The sequence below is a fragment of the Sylvia atricapilla genome, chromosome 29 (assembly GCF_009819655.1).
Source record: "Sylvia atricapilla isolate bSylAtr1 chromosome 29, bSylAtr1.pri, whole genome shotgun sequence".
Lineage (NCBI taxonomy): Eukaryota > Metazoa > Chordata > Aves > Passeriformes > Sylviidae > Sylvia > Sylvia atricapilla.
Window position 1 is genome coordinate 2,101,863 of NC_089168.1, and position 20,365 is coordinate 2,122,227.

Sequence of the window (20,365 nt, forward strand, 5' to 3'; positions counted from 1 at the left end):
TGTATACACCTGCCACTGCTGAAAATTACGATTGCAGAAGAGCTTTTACCTTCCAGCAGGGTTTTTGTACCACCTTAGTTTTCAATGAGCTGAGCCACAATTAAGGTTTGATTAATTAAATGGTTAATTAAAACCTCAGTGTGCTCTGCTGGTTTTTACCCAGCAGGGGGAGCATCTGCCATCCCCAAACCCTGGCGGCATCACCGAGTGCATTTAACCTTCTGACGGCTGGAAAAGCACAAAAATAAGGTGAGAATAAAAACGTTTCCAGTTGATAACATTTCTATATTCAATTTTCCTTATTAGTGCCGAGGCTGTTACTATTTCCTCTCCTGTCAGTGTGGATATCAGAGGCAGGAAACAAACAAACAAAAAAACCCACAATGGCAAACATGACTCCTAAAAAGTAAGTGCACATCCTTTGGCTCTTGGATTTATTGTGAATCACAAGGAAGCTGGTTTTTTTTTTTCCCCCAGGCAGCACAAACCTCCACGAGGACGACACACGACGGTGGTTTTCCCCCTCTACAAAACCTGCAGGAGCACTGTGTGCACCAGAGTCAGGAGGACGGTGAGTGTGGTGCTCAGGGGGGGGTTCCAAGTCTTGTTAGTCACCAGAAGTTTGGCTTTTATCCATTTTCTGTACTGGGACAGACGCACGTAGATGCCGGGCTTTTTGGGGCGGCCGCAGCCCACGCCGAAGCTGGCGATGCCAATGAGGTAATACTTGTCAGTGTCAGGGTGGTAACACACCAAGGGGCCCCCGCTGTCTCCCTGCAAATGAACACCACAAAAACCAGTAGCACGTCAGGGGTTTTCTTCCAGGAGACGATTCTCTGCTCAGGCTGTTTTTTAGGTTTGTTTTAAGCGGTTAACCGGACTGCCACGATGACGGTGAAATGGGGAGAGCTCAAGGTAAATCTGGTGTTGGTGAAAGACACAAAAATCAGCATCCCTGAGGTTGGAAAGGCCCTACCAAGACCATCAAGTCCAACCTCTGCCTGATCCTCATCTTGTCACCCAGACCAGAGTGCTGAGTGTCACATCCACTTGGTCACCTCCAAAGCTCCCTGGGAAATTCCTGACCACCCTTTCCATGGAGAAAATTCCTCCTGATTCTGGTCAAGACACTGCACTGACCAGAGCCTCAGGCCTGCACTGCTTCAGTATCTTTTAACTCGGGTCGTGTTGTTTTCTCTCAGCATCTTTTAATGTCTAAACCTAAACCTTTCACTCCTCACTTAACTGGGGGAATTTGTCCACACAAATTGTGTGGAAGCTCCAAGAGACACAGTGAGGAAAAGACATCCTGTGTCTTGGCTGTGTCACCTGCTCAGGGAAAACTGCTGAGAGAAGCAGGAAGTGTATCAGACAAAGCACTTAGGAATACATTATGGGGTTTAATTAGAAATGTCTCCATGTCCCAGCTGGTGCTGCAGCTTTTGCCAGTGCTTTGGACCTGAGAACTGGCTCTTCCGAGAAAGAGGTGGTGATTGCTCAGAATTTAAACTCAAATCATGCCACGTCCCTGAGCCACTTCCTAAAAGCCCATCCCTGAACCACATCCCTGAGCCTTTCTCTGCATAAGAACAGGTGAGACAGATGTGTCCTTCACACACACTGCATGGTACAAAATTCTGTCTAATACATCATCTACTGACACCTTTGTGACATAAATAGCTTGCATTCTTTACCCTTCCTCTTCGTTCACCTATTCCTATCCTCTTTCCCATACCACCAAACTCTTGGTGTACCTTTTCTCCCTTTTACGATGTTTCCTTTGCATTGGACGCGTTACGCAATTACCATTTTCTGCTGCTTTAATTAATTACTCTACAAAATCCCTGCTGCTGGCTGAGCCTCTGGCTTGGGAGTTCCAGCGAGGCAGGTGGGGTAAGCACCTCCCTTCTCACCTGGCAGGTGTCAGTGCCTCCAGCCCAGGCGCCGGCGCAGAGCGCTTTGCTGTTCATCAGCCCCCCGTAGCCCTCGGAGCTGTTGCACAGGCTGGCAGGGAGGATTCCCACGTGGGCTTGTTTTAGCACAGGTGAGGTTTTACCTTGAAGGGAGAGAGAATTTAGGAAGGTGAAATATGCTGGAGGTGTTGGCAGCTGTTTTTACTGTGGGGGTGGTTTTTTTTATTATTATTTTTCGTTTCGCCAGCCTAGGCGTGTTCCTGGACACGTTTAGACATGGATGTGGCACAGACCCTGCCTGTTCTCAGTGGATTGGAAGTGGGTTAAAGGTTTGAAGGCTTGGGTTTGATGCAGATGTTGCAATTTTTCCTCAGAAGAAGCAGCAATGATAATACGCCTGCTTTGTTCAAAATGTAAGAGGTGACTTGGCAAAAACGTTCATACAATGCCAGCTGACCCCCAAACTCCCACACATGACACCAACTGGCAGTGAATTTATGCCCAGTGGGAATAAAGAAAGAATTGGAGGAGGTGTAGTCATTCATAAATCCCATAGGAACTCCTCAGTTCACAACATGTGGCACCAGAATTGTTGCTTTTCAATAAAAACAGCTGTTTCCAGCAGCCCACATTGACCTGCACCGTGAATCTGAAATTGGCTGAGTTTATTTTTTTTTTCATGTTATACTTGGAAGAAAGGCTGGGGAGTGTATTCCTGTGATGGAAAACCCCTGAAAGCAGATCCTCACTGCAGAGTTAAATGATGTTGTGTGAGGAACCTGAGCAAAAGCAGTTAGAATCATGGAATGGTTTGGGTTGGGAGGAATCTTAAAGATCATCCAGTTCCACCCCCTACAATGGGCAGGGACACCTTCCACTATCCCAGGTTACTCCGAGCCCTGTCCAGTCCAGCCTTGGACACCTCCAAGGATGAAACAGCCACAGCTGCACTGGGCAATCCGTGCCACCCTCACAGGAAGGAATTTCTTGCCAATCTCTAAACAAAACCTTTTGCTCTTTCACTTTGGCGTCGTTCCCTCTTGAAAGATCAGGAAAACCCAAGTGACTTAATCAATCAATCTGGGGAGTTGGAATGGCTGTCACCCCGTGGCGTGAGGGTAAGGATGTGCTATCCCAGGTTACTCCGTGCCACCCTCACAGGAAGGAATTTCTTACCAATCTCTAACACTTTGGCACCATTCTCTCTTGAAAGATCAGGAAAACCCAAGTGAGTTTATCAATCAATCTGGGGAGCTGGAATGGCTGTTACCCCGTGACGTGGGGGTGAGGATGTGCTATCCCAGGTTACTCCGTGCCACCCTCACAGGAAGGAATTTCTTACCAATCTCTAACACTTTGGCGCCGTTCCCTCTTGAAAGATCAGGAAAACCCAAGTGAGTTTATCAATCAGTCTGGGGAGCTGGAATAGCTGTTACCCCGTGGCGTGGGGGTGAGGATGTGCCCAGCAGCGCCCAGAGCCCTTTACCCTTCTCAGCAGTGCGTCCCCAGCCGCTGATGTAGCAGTCAGAGCTGTTCTCCAGGGGCTGCAGCAGGGCGGCCGGGGGCAGGCACATGGGCTGGATGTAGAGGCTGGAACGCACGGCCGATTTCAGCTCGAACACGGCCACGTCGTTCTCAAAGGTCTCCCTCCTGAACTGTGAGTGCACCATGATCCTCCTGATCCTCCTCCTGGCCGTGTGTGGGCTGTGCTTGTGGAGGTTGTGCACGCCCAGGACGGCTCGCCAGGAACACGGGTCCCTACGAGAGGATTCACAGGGTTTATCTTGGTTTTCAAAGTTGGTTTTCGTGGAATTGTGGAATTCAGGAATGGGCTGGAGGGATCTTAAAGGTCATCTCATCCCGCTCCTGCCATGGCAGGGACACTTTTCACTGTCTCAGGGTGCTCCAAGCTCTGTCCAACCTGGTTTTGGACACTTCCAGGGATCCAGGAGCACCCACAGCTGCTCTGGGCACCCTGTGCCAGGCCCTGCCCACCCTCCCAGGGAGGAATTCCTTCCCAAGATCCCATCCAGCCCTGTCCTCTTTTGCTGATGCACCTTTAGGAATATACATTGAAAGATTCCACAGTAATTATTTCCTGGAACCAATCTGCCTCATCAGCACTCTGCCCCATGTGAACGCTCCCTTTGCCTCTTGGTGGTTATGGCTGCTAAGGAAAATTCAGATTAAAGATGACACCCAGATTTTTGCCTCCTACCCCATCTCAGCAGAGGCCACCAGGAGATGCTAGTCTGAAAAAGCTGAAAACATGGTTTTATTTTGGAAAAAGGAAGGAGGCTCATCCCCCACAATGACTCTACTTGCACCTAGACCTAGGAAATCCATTATCTAAAAGTAAAATAATGACTATCAAGTTAATATGAAATTTAGAAACAGGGGTAAAATCATTCAGACCTAATTTCTAGTCAAGTATGTTGAAAAAAAAAAATCTTTATTAAGTGAGTTTTGAATTTGGCCTGGGATGAGCTATAAAATTCAAATTAACCTCCAAAACTGAGATTAAAAATTAAAATGGTAATTTAAAGAGGCACTCTATTGCAAATAAACGTTTGCTAAATGCAAACAAGGAGCTGACGTAACAAAGTCCTGATAAAGGATAAAGTTCCAAAGCTTGAAAATTTTACAGTTCACTTTCCCCTGGGTCATGGTTGAGTCAACACAGACTGATGCAGATTGTGCAACTGTGGTGAAGCCTGGAAAAAAGAGCAGTGCTGGGAGCTGAAATGCTCCAGAGTTGCTGTAAGTGCAGTTAAAAGTCTGTTCTGAGAAGTTATTAATACACTCTCAAAAAAAAAAAAAAAAAAAAAATTAAGTGCCAAATTGTTGGTTCTAATCAACAAGGAAAAAGGAAATAGCATTAAAACTAATAAATTGGAGTGCTTGTAATTAAATAGCACAACATTTTGTGGTGAGTTTTAGTGGTTAAGAAAACTCAATTAACCAGAAAAATCAGAGCTCTGTGGAACAAATGCATCCCAAACTACTCTGGGGGAGCTGGGCTCGGGAAGGGAGCAGAAAACCTGGTATGGGAGAGGCTCCTCCTGCTCCAGCTGCTGTTCACCTCACTTCCCCCACCCAGGGGGTTCAGCCGGGGTGCCCAGGGGTCAACCCCAGTAGTGGTCAGCTTCAGTAGTGGTCAGCAGTGGTCACCAGGGGTCAACCCCAGTACTGGTCAGCCACAACTCAGAGTGACCTTCACCTTCTTCCCCCCACTCAGGGGGTTCAGCCATGGTGCCCAGGGGTCAGCCCCAGTAGTGGTCAGCCCTGGCAGTGGTCACCAGTGGTCAACCCCAGCAGTGGTCAGCCCCAGCAGTGGTCATCCCCGGCAGTGGTCAGTAGTGGTCACCAGGGGTCAATCCCAGCAGTGGTCAGCAGTGTTCACCAGCGGTCACCCCGGCAGTGGTCAGCCCTGGCAGCGGTCAGCAGTGGTCACCACTGGTCAATCCCAGTAGTGGTCACCAGGGGTCAATCCCAGCAGTAGTCACCAGCGGTCAGCCCCAGCAGCGGTCAGCCCCAGCAGCGGTTAGCAGTGGTCACCAGTGGTCAGCCCCGGCAGTGGTCAGCCCTGGCAGTGGTCAGCCCCAGCAGTGGTCAGCCCCGGCAGTGGTCAGTAGTGGTCAGCCCCGGGAGCGGTCAGCCCCGGCAGTGGTCAGCCCTGGCAGCGGTCAGCAGTGGTCACCACTGGTCAATCCCAGTAGTGGTCACCAGGGGTCAGCCCCACCAGCGGTCACCCCGGCAGTGGTCAGCCCCAACAGCGGTCAGCAGTGGTCACCAGCGGTCAGCCCCAGCAGCGGTCAGCCCCGGCAGTGGTCAGCCCCAGCAGCGGTCAGCAGCGGTCACCAGGGGTCAATCCTAGCAGTGGTCAGCCCCGGCAGCCATCAGCCCCAGTAGTGGTCAGCAGTGGTCACCAGCGGTCACCCTGGCAGTGGTCAGCCCCAGCAGCGGTCAGCAGTGGTCACCAGGGGTCAATCCCAGCAGTGGTCAGCCCCGGCAGTGGTCAGCAGTGGTCATCAATGGTCAGCCCCGGCAGTGGTCAGCAGTGGTCACCAATGGTCAGCCCCGGCAGTGGTCAGCCCCAGCAGCGGTCAGCAGCGGTCACCAGGGGTCAACCCTGGCAGTGGTCAGCAGTGGTCAGCACTGGTCACCAGCGGTCAGCCCCAGCAGTGGTCAGCAGTGGTCACCAGGGGTCAGCCCCACCAGCGGTCACCCCGGCAGTGGTCAGCCCCAACAGCGGTCAGCAGTGGTCACCAGGGGTCAATCCCAGCAGCAGTCAGCAGCAGTCGCCCCGGCAGCGGTCAGCTGCGGTCAGTACGTACGTCCTGCCGTCCACGCAGTGCCCGGCGGTCAGCACGGCTCTGCGGCTCAGCAGCACACCTCCGCACAGGTGCGTGAAGCGCACGCCGCCGCGCAGCACCTGCAGGCTGACCACCCACGGCCACGCGCCCTCCGGGGCCTCGTGGCCGCCCACGATCCAGGACGCCACGCTCCGCGCCAGCGGCAGCTGCTGCTGACACTCTGCAAAAAACACACACAACGGGGCTCCTTACGGCACCTGCAGGGCAAAACTCACCTTTTGGCTTCATCGCCTGGCCTTTTTTTTTATTATTTTTTCCTTGTTGTCTCACGGATTTTTGGGGGTTTTTTTGGGTTGGATGTTTGGGGGTTTTGGTGTTTTTTTTTTTTTTCTGGTGCTGGTGGGTTTTTGCTTGGTTTTCGTAAAGTTGGTTTGGGTTTGGATTTTTAAATTTCCAGCATAAGAAAGACGTGGACCTGTTAGAGATGAGGCCACTGAGTTGTTTAGAGGGAGGGAGCAGATCTGCTGTGAGAAAAGGCTGGGAAAATCTGGATTGTTTTGGCTCTATTGCTTGTCTTATTTTTATTTTTTTTTTCCTGTTGTATCAGGGGGTTTGGTTTGGTTTTTGGGGTTTTTTTGGGGGTTGGATGTTTGGGGGTTTTGGTGGGTTTTTTTTCTGGTGCTGGCAGGTTTTTGTTCGGTTTTCGTAAAGTTGGTTTGGGTTTGGATTTTTAAATCTCCAGCACAAGAAAGACGTGGACCTGTTAGAGATGAGGCCACTGAGTTGTTTAGAGGGAAGGAGCAGATCTGCTGTGAGGAAAGGCTGGGAAAATCCGGATTGTTCACCTTTGAGGAAAAAAAGCTTCCAGTTGCCTTAACTGTGGCCTTCCAGCGAAACAAGGAGCTGGAGGAAAGATGGAAAGAGACCATCTAAACAGGCCTGGAGTGCCAGGACAGGGGACAGTGGCTTTAAACTGGCAGAGGGCAGGGTTAGAGGAGATATTGGGGTGAAATTCCTCCCTGGCACAGGGTGCCCCTGCATCCCGGGCAGTGCCCAAGGCCAGGCTTGGCTTGGGGACAGCAGATTCCCAGGACACTGGGGATTGGGACAACCTGGGACAGTGGAAGGTGTCCCTGCCCATGGCAAGGGTGGGACATGATGGGCTTTAAAGTTCCTTCCCCCTGTTCCAACCAAAACCATTATCCCACGGCTCTGTGCACTGCGGGACCCGCTGCGGCGTCAGGGAGGATCCCGGGACTTTCTCAGCCGCTATCAAAACACGACATATTTTATCAGACTGAGGCGCACTTCTCGCCGTACAGATTTGCGGTTAAACCGCGCCGCTGCTTTACGAATTCACCGAGCTCCCTCTGTGTAAAGGCGCTCATTCCGCCCCACCCCGCTCCGCTCGAAAGGCCCTTTTCCCCCCGACCCCTCCGCCCCGTTGGGCCCCGCTGGGCCCCGTTGTCCCCGGTACCGTCACCGGGCTCCGTGCGGGCCGCCCCGCCGGGCAGGAGCCCCGCCAGCAGCAGCAGCAGCAGCGGCGGCGGCAGCGCGGGCCGCGCCCGCAGCATCGCCGCTGAGGGCCCAAGATGGCGGCCGGGCCTGAGGGGAGCCTGAGGGGAGCCTGAGGGCAGCCTGAGGGGAGCCTGAGGGGAGCCTGAGGGCGGCCTGAGGGGAGCCTGAGGGCAGCCTGAGGGCAGCCTGAGGGGAGCCTGAGGGGAGCCTGAGGGGAGCCTGAGGGGAGCCTGAGGGGAGCCTGAGGCGAGCCTGAGGCGAGCCTGAGGCGAGCCTGAGGGAGTCTGAGGGGAGCCTGAGGGGAGCCTGAGGGGAGCCTGAGGGGAGCCTGAGGGCAGCCTGAGGGCAGCCTGAGGGGAGCCTGAGGGCAGCCTGAGGGGAGCCTGAGGGGAGCCTGAGGGCAGCCTGAGGGGAGCCTGAGGGCAGCCTGAGGGGAGCCTGAGGGCAGCCTGAGGGGAGCCTGAGGGCAGCCTGAGGGGAGCCTGAGGGCAGCCTGAGGGCAGCCTGAGGGCAGCCTGAGGGGAGCCTGAGGGCAGCCTGAGGGGAGCCTGAGGGCAGCCTGAGGGGAGCCTGAGGGGAGCCTGAGGGGAGCCTGAGGGGAGCCTGAGGGCAGCCTGAGGGCAGCCTGAGGGGAGCCTGAGGGCGGCCTGAGGGGAGCCTGAGGGCGGCCTGAGGGGAGCCTGAGGGGAGCCTGAGGGGAGCCTGAGGGCAGCCTGAGGGCGGCCTGAGGGGAGCCTGAGGGCGGCCTGAGGGCAGCCTGAGGGCGGCCTGAGGGGAGCCTGAGGGGAGCCTGAGGGCGGCCTGAGGGGAGCCTGAGGGCAGCCTGAGGGCAGCCTGAGGGCAGCCTGAGCGGAGCCTGAGGGCGGCCTGAGGGGAGCCTGAGGGGAGCCTGAGCGGAGCCTGAGGGGAGCCTGAGCGGAGCCTGAGCGGAGCCTGAGGGGAGCCTGAGGGGAGCCTGAGGGGAGCCTGAGGGGAGCCTGAGGGCAGCCTGAGGGCAGCCTGAGGGGAGCCTGAGGGCAGCCTGAGGGGAGCCTGAGGGGAGCCTGAGGGGAGCCTGAGGGCAGCCTGAGGGCAGCCTGAGGGGAGCCTGAGGGGAGCCTGAGGGGAGCCTGAGGGGAGCCTGAGGGGAGCCTGAGGGCGGCCTGAGGGGAGCCTGAGGGCGGCCTGAGGGGAGCCTGAGGGGAGCCTGAGGGGAGCCTGAGGGCAGCCTGAGGGCGGCCTGAGGGGAGCCTGAGGGGAGCCTGAGGGGAGCCTGAGGGGAGCCTGAGCGGAGCCTGAGGGCAGCCTGAGGGCAGCCTGAGGGGAGCCTGAGCGGAGCCTGAGGGGAGCCTGAGGGGAGCCTGAGGGGAGCCTGAGGGCAGCCTGAGGGGAGCCTGAGGGCAGCCTGAGGGCAGCCTGAGGGCAGCCTGAGGGCAGCCTGAGGGGAGCCTGAGGGCAGCCTGAGGGCAGCCTGAGGGGAGCCTGAGGGCGGCCTGAGGGGAGCCTGAGGGGAGCCTGAGGGGAGCCTGAGGGCGGCCTGAGGGGAGCCTGAGGGCAGCCTGAGGGGAGCCTGAGGGGAGCCTGAGGGGAGCCTGAGGGCAGCCTGAGGGCAGCCTGAGGGGAGCCTGAGGGCAGCCTGAGGGGAGCCTGAGGGGAGCCTGAGGGCAGCCTGAGGGGAGCCTGAGGGGAGCCTGAGGGCAGCCTGAGGGGAGCCTGAGGGGAGCCTGAGGGCAGCCTGAGGGCAGCCTGAGGGCAGCCTGAGGGCAGCCTGAGGGCAGCCTGAGCGGAGCCTGAGGGGAGCCTGAGGGGAGCCTGAGGGGAGCCTGAGGGCAGCCTGAGGGGAGCCTGAGGGGAGCCTGAGGGGAGCCTGAGCGGAGCCTGAGCGGAGCCTGAGGGCAGCCTGAGGGGAGCCTGAGGGCAGCCTGAGGGCAGCCTGAGGGGAGCCTGAGGGCGGCCTGAGGGCAGCCTGAGGGGAGCCTGAGGGGAGCCTGAGCGGAGCCTGAGGGCAGCCTGAGGGGAGCCTGAGGGCAGCCTGAGGGGAGCCTGAGGGGAGTCTGAGGGCACCCTGAGGGGAGCCTGAGGGGAGCCTGAGGGGAGTCTGAGGGCACCCTGAGGGGAGCCTGAGGGGGGCCTGAGGGGAGCCTGAGGGCAGCCTGAGGGCGGCCTGAGGGGAGCCTGAGCGGAGCCTGAGGGGGGCCTGAGGGCAGCCTGAGGGGAGCCGCGGCGGCAAACGGCCCGAGCCCGCAACCGGCACCTTGGGGCGGGAGCGCGGGGGACGGACAGACGGACGGAGGGACGGAGGGATGGAGGGATGGACGGAGGAATGGACGGGTGGGCGGGGGGACAGATGGACGGGTGGATGGAGGGGTGGATGGACGGATGGATGGAGGGACAGAGGGACGGAGGGACGGACACAGGGATGGATGGATGGATGGAGGGATGGAGGGATGGAGGGACGGACAGATGGATGGATGGACGGATGGAGGAGCCAGTGAGGGGCAGGAGGGGCCGGCCGGCCCTCACTGACCACTGTCAGGAAGGCCTCAGCCGGGTAAAGGGTCAAGGGTTCGTTCTCACCTGGGCAGAGGGTGAGGGGCTCAACTTCACCTGAACAAAGGGTCAAGGGGCTCAACTTCACATGGGCAAAGGGTCAATGGGCTCAGCTTCACCTGGGCAGAGGTACAGGGGGTTCACCCTCACCTGAACAAAGGAACAGGGCCAAGGGTCAAGGGTCTCACCCTCACCTGGGCAAAAGGGTTAAGTGTCTCAGCCTCACCTGGGCAGAGGTTATGGGGTCCCACCTTCACCTGGGCCAAGAGTCAGGGGGCTCACCCTCACCTGGACAAAAGGGTCAAGGGTCTCACCCTCACCTGGGCAGAGTTATAGGGTCTTGCCCTCACCTGGGCAGAGGTTCAGGGGTCTCACCCTCACCTGGGCCATGGGTCAGGTTTGGGGTTCAGGTTCCATCAGGTGGAACAGCCCTGAGGGAGCCCCAGCGATGGGAGCACCTGGAGAAACCCCATCCCAGAGTTAACCAGGTACACACAGCAGTCCCCTTCCACTAATACATTTATTTTTTCTGCTTCCCAGGCTGGTTTTGGCTGTCCTGGGATCCTCCCTGGCTGCACTGGGCTCGAGCAAGGCAGGATCAGCAATGCCAGGGTTTCAGGAAGGAAACAGCCTCAAGTAATACCAGGGGAGATTTAATTAGATAAGGAAAGATTTCCTCACAGAAAGGGCTGTCAGGCCCTGGCACAGGCTGCCCGGGGCAGTGATGGATTCACCATCCCTGGAAGTCTTTAAAAAACCTGGGGGACATGGTTTAATGATGAAGGTGGTGCTGAGTTAACTGTGATCCAAAAGGGCTTTTCCAGCTTTTGTCGATTGTGTGATTCAGAGACACGCAGAAAACTGAACCTCTCTTCTCACCTGACGGTTTGGTTTCTGATTTAAGTCCTTCACTGATACGGGCACGTGTGGAGGAGCCTGTTTTGAGTGGGGTGTGTTGGTCACCATGAGGAATTTTGTGGTTCAGGGTGTTAATTTTGGGGTTTAAGGGGTTACTTCACCCCGTACCCCACAATGTGTGGCTTGATGGGCATCCAGGGCATCGTCATGCTGACGTGCTGGATCTTCAGCTCCGAGAACTTGGCCTCTTCCAGATTCTTCCACAGCTCTCTCGTCAGGCAGCATCCAGCAAAGACAAGTTTCCAAGTCGGGTAACAGACCTGCTGCCAAAAATATCTCCAGCTGGAATGCTCAGCGGCCACGTGCTCCAAGAAATAGAAAGCTCCTCCCTGGGAACACAGAGTTTTCTTACAGAGTGTGTGTGTGAGGGTCACACCCAGTGGCTCCCACTGCCCCCCTCCCTTCCCTTTTCCCTCTTTTCTTTCCCTTTTTTTCCCCCTCTTCCCTCTCTCAGTTGGAATTAATGAAAGAAGGAAACGTCCAGAGATTCAAAATGCCCATTCCAAAAGCACAAAGGGCTGAATTACTTGAGCCCTCTTTTATTCCAGCAATAGTTTGTTGTGGTTTTGTTGCCATCAGTTGCTAACACGACTGGTTTTGTTTTTTTTTTTTTTTTCCAAAGTAAGATAAATGTGTAAATCCTGCTCCAACCCATCGCTTTTCCACAGAGAGCAGGGTTAGGTGAGATATTGGGAAGGAATTTTTTCCTGTGAGATCCAGGATCTGTCCAAGACCAGGATGGACAAGGCTTGGAGCACCCTGGGATAGTAGAAGATGCCCCTACCCATGGGATGAAATGATCTTTAAGGATCCCTCTCAACCCAAACTGCTCCATGGTCTTACAAAAACGCCACTCTAAAGGCTGAAAATCCCTTTTTAAAAACACCCCAACAAACCAGCTGCTTTTAATCTGCAGCTCATTAGTAACTCCAAGGAAATAAAATGTTTTAATCAAACTGGTTTGGTCCCACAGGCAGAGCAGCTCCACTTCCTAGAGGCTGAAGCAGTTCTTTTTGAAATACAACTTGAAGCCTTGAGCAGAGCTTCTCACCCAAGGAAAAATCAGGTGAGTGGAGAGGGACCACACCACGTTCTGCTTTAAATTTTGGGCTGTGGTTGCTGCCTTTTAAGTGCTTTTAGTCAGCAGAATGTTGCTGTTAGGTTTATAAATTTAGGTTTATAAATCTAAACTCATGTGCCCAGTAACCTTTTGCAGCACTCAGCCATACAGAGTGTTGTAGGAACTAACCTCAGTCTGGCTTTTAAGCTCAAACCAACTCTTTTTCACTTTATTTATTTATGTCTGGATTTTAAATTCAAACTATTTTTCATTTTTTTTTTTAATCTGGAGGGTGTCTGGCTTTTAAGCTCAAACCAACAATTGTCACTTGGGGTTTTTTTTGTTTGTTTGGGTGTGGTTGTTGGTGGGGTTTTGGGGTTTTTTTTGGTTGGTTTTTTTTTGGGGGGTGTTTTTTGTTGTTGTTTTCTTTTTCTTTTCTTGGTCTGGCTTTTAAGCTCAAACCAACTCTTTTTCACTTTTTGGGAGGGTTTTTTAGGGGTTTTTGGTTTTGTTTTTTTGGTTGGTTGGCTTTTTGGGTGGTGGGGTTTTTTTGGGGTTTTTTTTGGCTTTTTGGGGTTCTTTTTTGGGGTTTTTTTGGGGTTCCCCCCCTTTCCTCATGGGTCAGTACCTCTAGAACAGCTATTACCACTAACACCAGAGGGTTTCTTTGGTTTTTTGTTGTTGTTGTTGTTGTTTGTTTGTTTGGGGTTTATTTGGGTTTTGGGGGTTTTTTTGGGTTTCCCCCTCCTCTTTCCTCATGGGTCAGTACCCCTAGAGGCATTTATTAACACTAACACCAGAAAGTTTCTTTGGATTTTTGGTGGTTTTTTTGTTTTTCCTCACAGGTCAGTACCCCTAGAGGCATTTATTACCACTAACACCAGAGAATTTCTTTGGGTTTTTGGGGATTTTTTTTTTTTTCCCCTTTCCTCTAGAGGCATTTATTAACACTAACACCAGAGAGTTTCTTTGGTTTTTTGGGGTTTTTTTTGTTTTGTTTTTCCTCACAGGTCAGTACCCCTAGAGGCAGATATTACCACTAAACCAGAGAGTTTCTTTGGGTTTTTGGGGTTTTTTTGTTGTTGGTTTTTTGGTTTTTTTTTTTTTGTTTTTTTTTTTTTTTTTTTTTTTGTGGTTGTTTTTTTTTTTCCTCTAGAGGCATTTATTAACACTAACACCAGAGAGTTTCTTTGGGTTTTTGGGGTTTTTTTGTTGTTGGTTTTTTGGTGTTTTTTTTTGTTTTGTTTTTTGTGGTTTTTTTTTTTTGTTTTTTTTTTTTTTCCTCTAGAGGCATTTATTAACACTAACACCAGAGAGCTTCTTTGTTTTTTTTTTTTTTGTTGTTTTTCCTTACAGGTCAGTACCCCTAGAAACACCTATTACCGCTAACACCAGAAAGATTATTTGTTAATTTTATTTATTTTCCCCCCAGCTACTCACCGGCCTCAGCACCCGCAGCGCTTCCCTCAGCGTCCCGCTGACGCTGTGCACGGAGCACAGCACCAAGGTGCAAACCACGACATCCACAGACCCGCTGGGCACCTGCCCCAGGTCCTCCCCTGCGGCCACCAGGAACCCCTCGTACTGGAGGTGCTGGTTCTTCTTCATGTTCTTCTTCAGCCCCTCCTGGAAGCTGGGGTTGATGTCGGTGCAGGTGACTTTGCAGCCCGGAGGGTAAAACTGGAAGTTGGAGCCGCTGCCGGTGCCGATCTCCAGAATCCTCAGGGCTCCCGAGGGGCCCCTGAAGTCGGGCAGGTTACGGAACAACTCCTCCTTGTGCTTCTTGCATTTCTTGTCGTGGAGGGCGCCGATCTTGTCTAAGATGAAAGGGAAAAAGACCTTCTTGCAGAAAGGTTCCCAGATGCCCAGGAAGGACAGCAGGTAGATGGGTGAGGCCAGCAGTGCCAGGCAAGCACGCAGCAGGAGGATGCTGGCACCGGCCTCTGGCATTTTTTTGGCGTGAGCAGAGGATCCACTCAGAGCAAAACCCCTTCTCCTGTGCGTGTCAGAGCTCTGGGAGCTCGGTCACAGCCACGTTCATGTGCTCAGTCCTCTCGGAGCACATTCAGCTGCTCTGGTGGCCACTTTTCTCCTCCAGCTGATTTCTCAGTCCGGTCACAGGCGAGGACTGAAGAGTGCAGGTGCAGCCAAGCAGTGACCAGAGTCCAGGGGAGGAGCTGCCAGTTTGTTCCCAAGCCAGGACGAGCTGGGCAGCACAACTTGGTGTGTAACCCCCGGGCAAAGTTCTGCAAGTGCCCTCCTTCCGTTCAGGGTACAGTCACATCTTTTAAAGCAGCCTCTCCTGCCCTGGGAAACTGAGCCGAGCTCTGGAGCCCTGCCGGGATTTCCTGAGGGGGTTGATTAACATTTCAGTTCAAGGAATTGTTAAGGTGTTGGTTTTCCAGCCTCTGGATTCGCTCAGCAGCTCTCTGCTCCTCCCTGAGCAGCAGATTGAAGTCTTCGCAGTTCGAGGACACCTTAAATCTTTTGGTGGGCGAGTTCGGGTTTCCCCAGTCATCTTCCAGACTGATGCAAGTCACGGACAGAGACAAAACAATTTCTTAATTCATCACATCTGCACGCAGCACGTGGAGTTGGGGTTTTTATTTGGGTCGAATCGACGCTGACCACTGCACAAACACATCCCGGAGGACTTTGCCAACTTTGCAGTGGACAGAGTTTTCCAAAGGGTTTGGACGGGCCGTTGACAGGTGACAGGAGATTCCGAGGTCCCCAATAACCTTGGGATGAGTGGTCCCCGATAACTTTGGAACAGTTCTGCTGGGGGCTGCGTTGGAGTTTTGTTTTCCTGGGAACGCCGCCAGCGTGTCTCCTCCTCCCTCTGGCGGCAATAGAGCAAATTAAACGCGGGAGTAATTAGGTGCTTCATTAATGACCTCAGTTCTATCTTTATGCCTCCACCTTGTGGCAGCTACGTAGATGGGAATCACAGAATCATTTAGGTTGGAAAAGATCTCCAAGATCGAGTCCAACCTTTAATTACTCCGTGTTGCGCAAAATACAGGCAATAATGGGTTATTTTGTTATAATCTGGTTTTAATTCCTTGCTGCCGTGCTGCGGGGACTCATGGAAATGGTAAAACTGACCAAGGAAGGAGCACAAGCTCCTGGTATCCAGGAGGAGTTTCCCTGGAAATCATTCCTGATGAAACTCCTCTGTTTAAAAGGTGTGATTGAGGCTGGAGGGAGAGCAGAAAACGCAGAGTTTAAGCACGGGTGTAACATGTTGGTAGAGGTCACTGCACCGAAGGGGAAGGAGATGTGAGGGTTTTGGGGATGAAAGAAGGAAAAAGCAGGACCCTTATGAAGCGATTTTAATTATTTTTTATTCCTGAGCAGCTCCTTACAGAGCCAGCACAGGGCTCAGCTCCACAATTCCAGTTCTGCCACCTCCGTCCTGGGAAGTTCTGTTTTCTTTCACCCAAGGAGGAGTTTATATTACTAATTAATTTACTCTTTTCATTACAGCTGAGAAAAAAAACCCCAGTTAATAGCTGGAGTTGTAACATTCATCTGCTTTACAAGGTAGATAAAGAGTTTAAGTATTTTTTGTATTTCAATATTATATTACTTTGGTATTTAAATCTGATACTCAGAGAGTGTGAGGCCCTGGCACAGAGCTCCCCTGGATCCCTGGCAGTGTCCAGGGTCAGGCTGGACAAGGCTTGGAGCACCTGGGACAGTGGAAAATGACCTTTCAAGTCCCTTCCAGCCCAAACCATTCTGTGATTCTAATATAAATACACTTCCATCTATTTAAATACTTTAATATTTTAGTGTCTGACCCAGGGACCCTCAGTTTCTCATTGCTGAGGAGATCCCATGTTTTATAAAAACACAGGAATAACTTTTTCTTGCTGGTGTGTGGGGAAGGAGATTCTGTATTCACGTTTTTCCGGATGAGAAAAATCAAAACACAGACTCTGAATATGTGCATTTTTTAGGGATTCCTTTTCACCCCGAGTGGGAAAACGAGCAGGATGGTCCTGATGCCCACCAAAGGGTGCAGGGACAGCCCGTGGAAGTGTCACTGCGTTGAGCAGGACTTTGTGTCTCCCCTGGGATTGCTCTGGTGGGGTCAGGGAGGAATTTTTTGGTGGTTTTTATCCCTGCTCCCTCCTGCCCTTGGGTGTTGAGCCCTTTATTCCTTCAGCTGCTGGCTCAGGGATCCCTCACAAAGAGATCCAACCACCCAGGAGCAGACTGTCCTTGAGGTGTTCGTGTTCCTGGGGTGTCCCAGTGGGAATCTGGGGGTGCTCCTGAAACTCACTGGGGTGGTGGACACAGGGATGGTGACCATGGATCAGGGATGGTGGGGGTGGACAAGGGGATGGTGATGATGACAATGGACACCATGATGATGATGATGGGCAGGTGGACACAGGCATGATGATGATGGACACGTGGGCACTGATACGATGATGATGGACACAGGGATGATGACCATGGATCAGGGATGGTGGGAGTGGACAAGGGGACGCTGATGGTGGACACAGGGATGGTGATGATGACGATGGACACCATGGTGATGATGATGGGCAGGTTGACACAGGGATAATGATGATGGATACCGAGATGATGATGATGATGGACAGGTGGACACAGGGATGATGATGGTGGACACAGGGATGATGATGGACAGGTGGACACTGGTACGATGATGATGGACACAGGGGTGGTGACCATGGATCAGGGATGGTGGGGGTGGACAAGGGGACGCTGATGGTGGACACAGGGATGGTGATGATGACGATGGACACCATGATGATGATGATGGGCAGGTGGACACAGGGATGATGATGGACACTGGTACAATGATGATGGACACAGGGATGATGATGATGGACACAGGGATGATGATGATGGACACAGGGATGATGATGGACAGGTGGACACTGGTACGATGATGATGGACGAAGGGATGGTGACCATGGATCAGGGATGGTGGGGTGGACAAGGGGACGCTGATGGTGGACACAGGGATGGGGATGATGACGATGGACACCATGATGATGATGATGATGATGGACACAGGGATGATGATGGACACTGGTACAATGATGATGGACACAGGGAAGATGATGGACAGGTGGACACACGTACGATGACGATGGATACACGTACAATGATGATGGACATTGGGATGATGATGATGAGGGACACAGGGATGCTGATGGTGATGATGGACACAGGGATGATGACGATGGACACAGGGATGATGATGATGATGGACACAGCGATGGTGACGATGGACACAGGTACGCCAATGGTCACAGGTAAGGATGCTGACGCACACAGGTGAGGATGCTGATGGTCACAGGTACGCCGATGCACACAGGTACACTTATGGACACAAGTACACTGATGCACCCAGGCGAGGACGCCGATGGTCACAGGTGAGGATGCTGATGGTCACAGGTAAGGATGCTGATGGACACAGGTATGCTGATGGTCACAGGTACGCCGATGCACACAGGTACGGACGGTGATGCACACAGGTACACTGATGCACACAGGTGAGGATGCTGATGGTCACAGGTAAGGACGCCGATGGTCACAGGTACACCGATACACCCAGGTGAGGACGCCGATGGACCCAAGTGAGGATGATGTTGGTCACAGGTAAGGATACCGATGGTCACAGGTACCCCGATACACCCAGGTACGCACACCGCCGCTGCCGGCGCCGCCCCCGGACCCGGGGCTTTCCCCGCTCCTCCGTGCGCCTCCGCATCTCGCCGTGCCGTGCCGTGCCGTGCCGTGCCGTGCCGTGCCGTGCCGTGCCGTGCCGTGCCGTGCCGTGCCGTGCCGTGCCGTGCCGTGCCGTGCCGTGCCGTGCCGTGCCGTGCCGTGCCGTGCCGTGCCGTGCCGTGCCGTGCCGTGCCGTGCCGTGCCGTGCCGTGCCGTGCCGTGCCGTGCCGGGCGGGGGGGCCGCGCCGGCAGCGCACCAAGATGGCGATACCCGCAGTCCCTCCCGCAGCTCCCCCCGCGCCGCAGTCCGGCAGCGCCGCGCCGGGGCCGCGCTGAGCCCGCCCGACACGGTGAGTCCGCAGCCCCCGGGACCCCCGCGGGCTGCCCCCGCCGCTCCCCTCGCTCGCCGCACCGACAGCATCCCTTAGCCTTTTGGTACGCCTGCCCCCGGGGGCTCTGCCGCAGAGCCCCGAGGACCCCGCTTTGGGAGGGGGAGCCCCAAATCCGCCCCGTGAGGAGGGTCCCGGAGCTTTGCCCCTTCTCGTCAGCCCCTGGGTGGATGCTCGGTGTCTCCGCATCCCGGGAAGGGGGTCGGGGGATCGGTGCCGTGCCCGCTCAGCGCTGCCCGCGGGGCTCCGGCAGCCGCTGCCCGGCCCCGGGAGGGTCCGTCCGCTGCAGCCCGAGCCCCCCGGCCCTGCGGGGAGTGAGGAGGGGGAACGGTGCCGGGATCGGCATCCCCCGGTCTGGGAAGGGGCGACAGCTCTCTGCGCCCACCCTCCACCTGCAGCCCCGTTTGGGCCCCCCATCCTTCCGTCTATTCCTGCATCCCTGCCTGCATCCCTGCCTGCATCCTCCCTCACCCCACAACCTGGGGGGGCCCACGGGACCCTCCTCCCACGCCCCAAATTCGGGGCCGTGCTCTTTTGCGGTGTAGGAAGGGAGAGCCCGGGTTCTCCTCGGTGTCCCTTCCCCCTCGGCCTTCGCTGCAGCGCTGCTCCATCCCTCTGTCACCCCCTGCTCCATCACCCCCTGCTCCATCACCCCCTGCTCTGTCACCCCCTGCTCTGTCACCCCCTGCTCTGTCACCCCCTGCTCTGTCACCCCCTGCTCCATCACCCCCTGCTCCATCACCCCCTGCTCCATCACCCCCTGCTCCATCCCTCCATCCCTCCATCATCCCCTGCTCCATCCCCCCTTGCTTCCCCTGCCCGGAGACGGGGGGATCTTGGAGGACAAGGTTTTTGGGGTTTTTTTGAGGGGTGATGCGGGCAGGGGGCTGCTTGGGGCAGCCTTGATGTTCCAGCTGACCCAGATGTTGGGTCAGCATCGTGCTTGTGCCTCTTCCTTCCCTCTTTCCTTCCACCACAGATTTTTTTTTTTTTTTTTTTGGAGGGGGGGGGCGTGATGGTGATGAGGGCAGATTCGGCTGATATTATTTTTTCCCCTTCCTGCTGGGAGGGAATTGCACATTCACGAGGTTTTTCTATGAAAAAAAAAAAAAGAAAAAAATCTGGGTGTCTTCCTCCCCTCCCCCTGCGTTCTGGTGCAAGCTGATGCCCAGCTGATGTGGGGGTGGGGACACCGGGAGATGCTCCACGGCAGCGGCTGCGGATGATCCGGGCTGAAGTCGGAAAGTCGTGGCAAGGGGCACTTTGTCTGTGTGTGTGTTTGTGCGTTTGTGCGAGGGGCAGGCAGCCGGATGCTGATTTTTGGGAGGGTGATGCCAGCCGCGGGGAGGATCGTTCTTGTCCCCTCCGTGTCGCAGCGGGAGCCCCCCGAGGGGCCGCGGCTGGGCTCCGGTTGTTGTTTGTGGATGGATAAACCTGCCCTGGCACACTGCAGCATCCCACCCGCATCTGCTGCCCTGAGTGGGACATCTTCGTGTCACACCGGGAAATTTTAATTGTGGGGAAGGGGCCGCGGGGTCCCTGTCCCTCTCCTGCTGGTGGCTTTAGAGGCCCCAAAGGGAGGAGTGCCGTGACCATGGGCAGTGCTGCTTTGGAGGGATGGGGCCTGGAAATGCTCCTGGTTTTCCTGGTGGGTGATGGAGGTTCTGGGAAGCTCCGGGCCGGGTTCCTCCAGCGGGTGTGCTGGGGCAGAAGGTGTGGGTGAGGCTGGAGGGACCCACGGGACACTCCCCGTGCCCATTACTGTCCCATCGTCACCGTTCTTCAGGGGCAGGTGCCAAGACATAAAGTTGGTGAAGCTCTTTAGGGTCTTTACCCCACCCTGGGCTTGGGGAGTTGGTGCCTTTAGGAGTAGCACTCCCTCCACTGGGACCTTTCCCTGCTGCCTCCATCCTGAGGCCTCCCAGAGCTCCAGTGCTCAGATTTTCCATCCTTTGTGTCTTTAGGAAGTCCCTGTTCTTCACTTTGGTGATTTATATAAAATCAGTGTGA

The 20,365-nt window shown here is 54.8% G+C and overlaps 2 protein-coding genes across 2 annotated transcripts; both read right to left on the reverse strand.

Moving 5' to 3' along the window:
• Positions 1 to 83: 83 nt before the first annotated feature.
• On the reverse strand, positions 84 to 7,803 carry TMPRSS12 (transmembrane serine protease 12). The gene is made up of 5 exons (XM_066337394.1): positions 7,707 to 7,803; positions 6,251 to 6,449; positions 3,400 to 3,671; positions 1,914 to 2,056; positions 84 to 774 (listed from the first exon to the last, which is right to left on the reverse strand). The coding sequence occupies exons 1-5, from the start codon at positions 7,801 to 7,803 to the stop codon at positions 526 to 528; spliced, it is 960 nt and encodes a 319-aa protein (XP_066193491.1). The 3' UTR covers positions 84 to 525.
• Positions 7,804 to 10,915: 3,112 nt separating this feature from the next.
• On the reverse strand, positions 10,916 to 14,483 carry TMT1A (thiol methyltransferase 1A). Its single transcript, XM_066337480.1, has 2 exons — positions 13,695 to 14,483; positions 10,916 to 11,523 (listed from the first exon to the last, which is right to left on the reverse strand). Exons 1-2 carry the CDS (start codon positions 14,202 to 14,204, stop codon positions 11,287 to 11,289), a joined length of 747 nt encoding a protein of 248 aa, XP_066193577.1. The 5' UTR covers positions 14,205 to 14,483; the 3' UTR covers positions 10,916 to 11,286.
• Positions 14,484 to 20,365: the final 5,882 nt, after the last annotated feature.

Bases quoted from the DNA above. Each gene is read 5' to 3' on its own strand.
- TMPRSS12 (XM_066337394.1), bottom strand. From the start codon at position 7,803: ATGCTGCGGGCGCGGCCCGCGCTGCCGCCGCCGCTGCTGCTGCTGCTG. The intron at 3,672-6,250 runs GTACGTACTGAC...ATCCTCTCGTAG, and splicing joins CACTGCGTGGACGGCAGGAC to GGACCCGTGTTCCTGGCGAG. The intron at 775-1,913 runs GTGAGAAGGGAG...GTTCATTTGCAG, and splicing joins GAGGCACTGACACCTGCCAG to GGAGACAGCGGGGGCCCCTT.
- TMT1A (XM_066337480.1), bottom strand. From the start codon at position 14,204: ATGCCAGAGGCCGGTGCCAGCATCCTCCTGCTGCGTGCTTGCCTGGCA. The intron at 11,524-13,694 runs GTGAGTAGCTGG...CTGTGTTCCCAG, and splicing joins CGCTGCGGGTGCTGAGGCCG to GGAGGAGCTTTCTATTTCTT.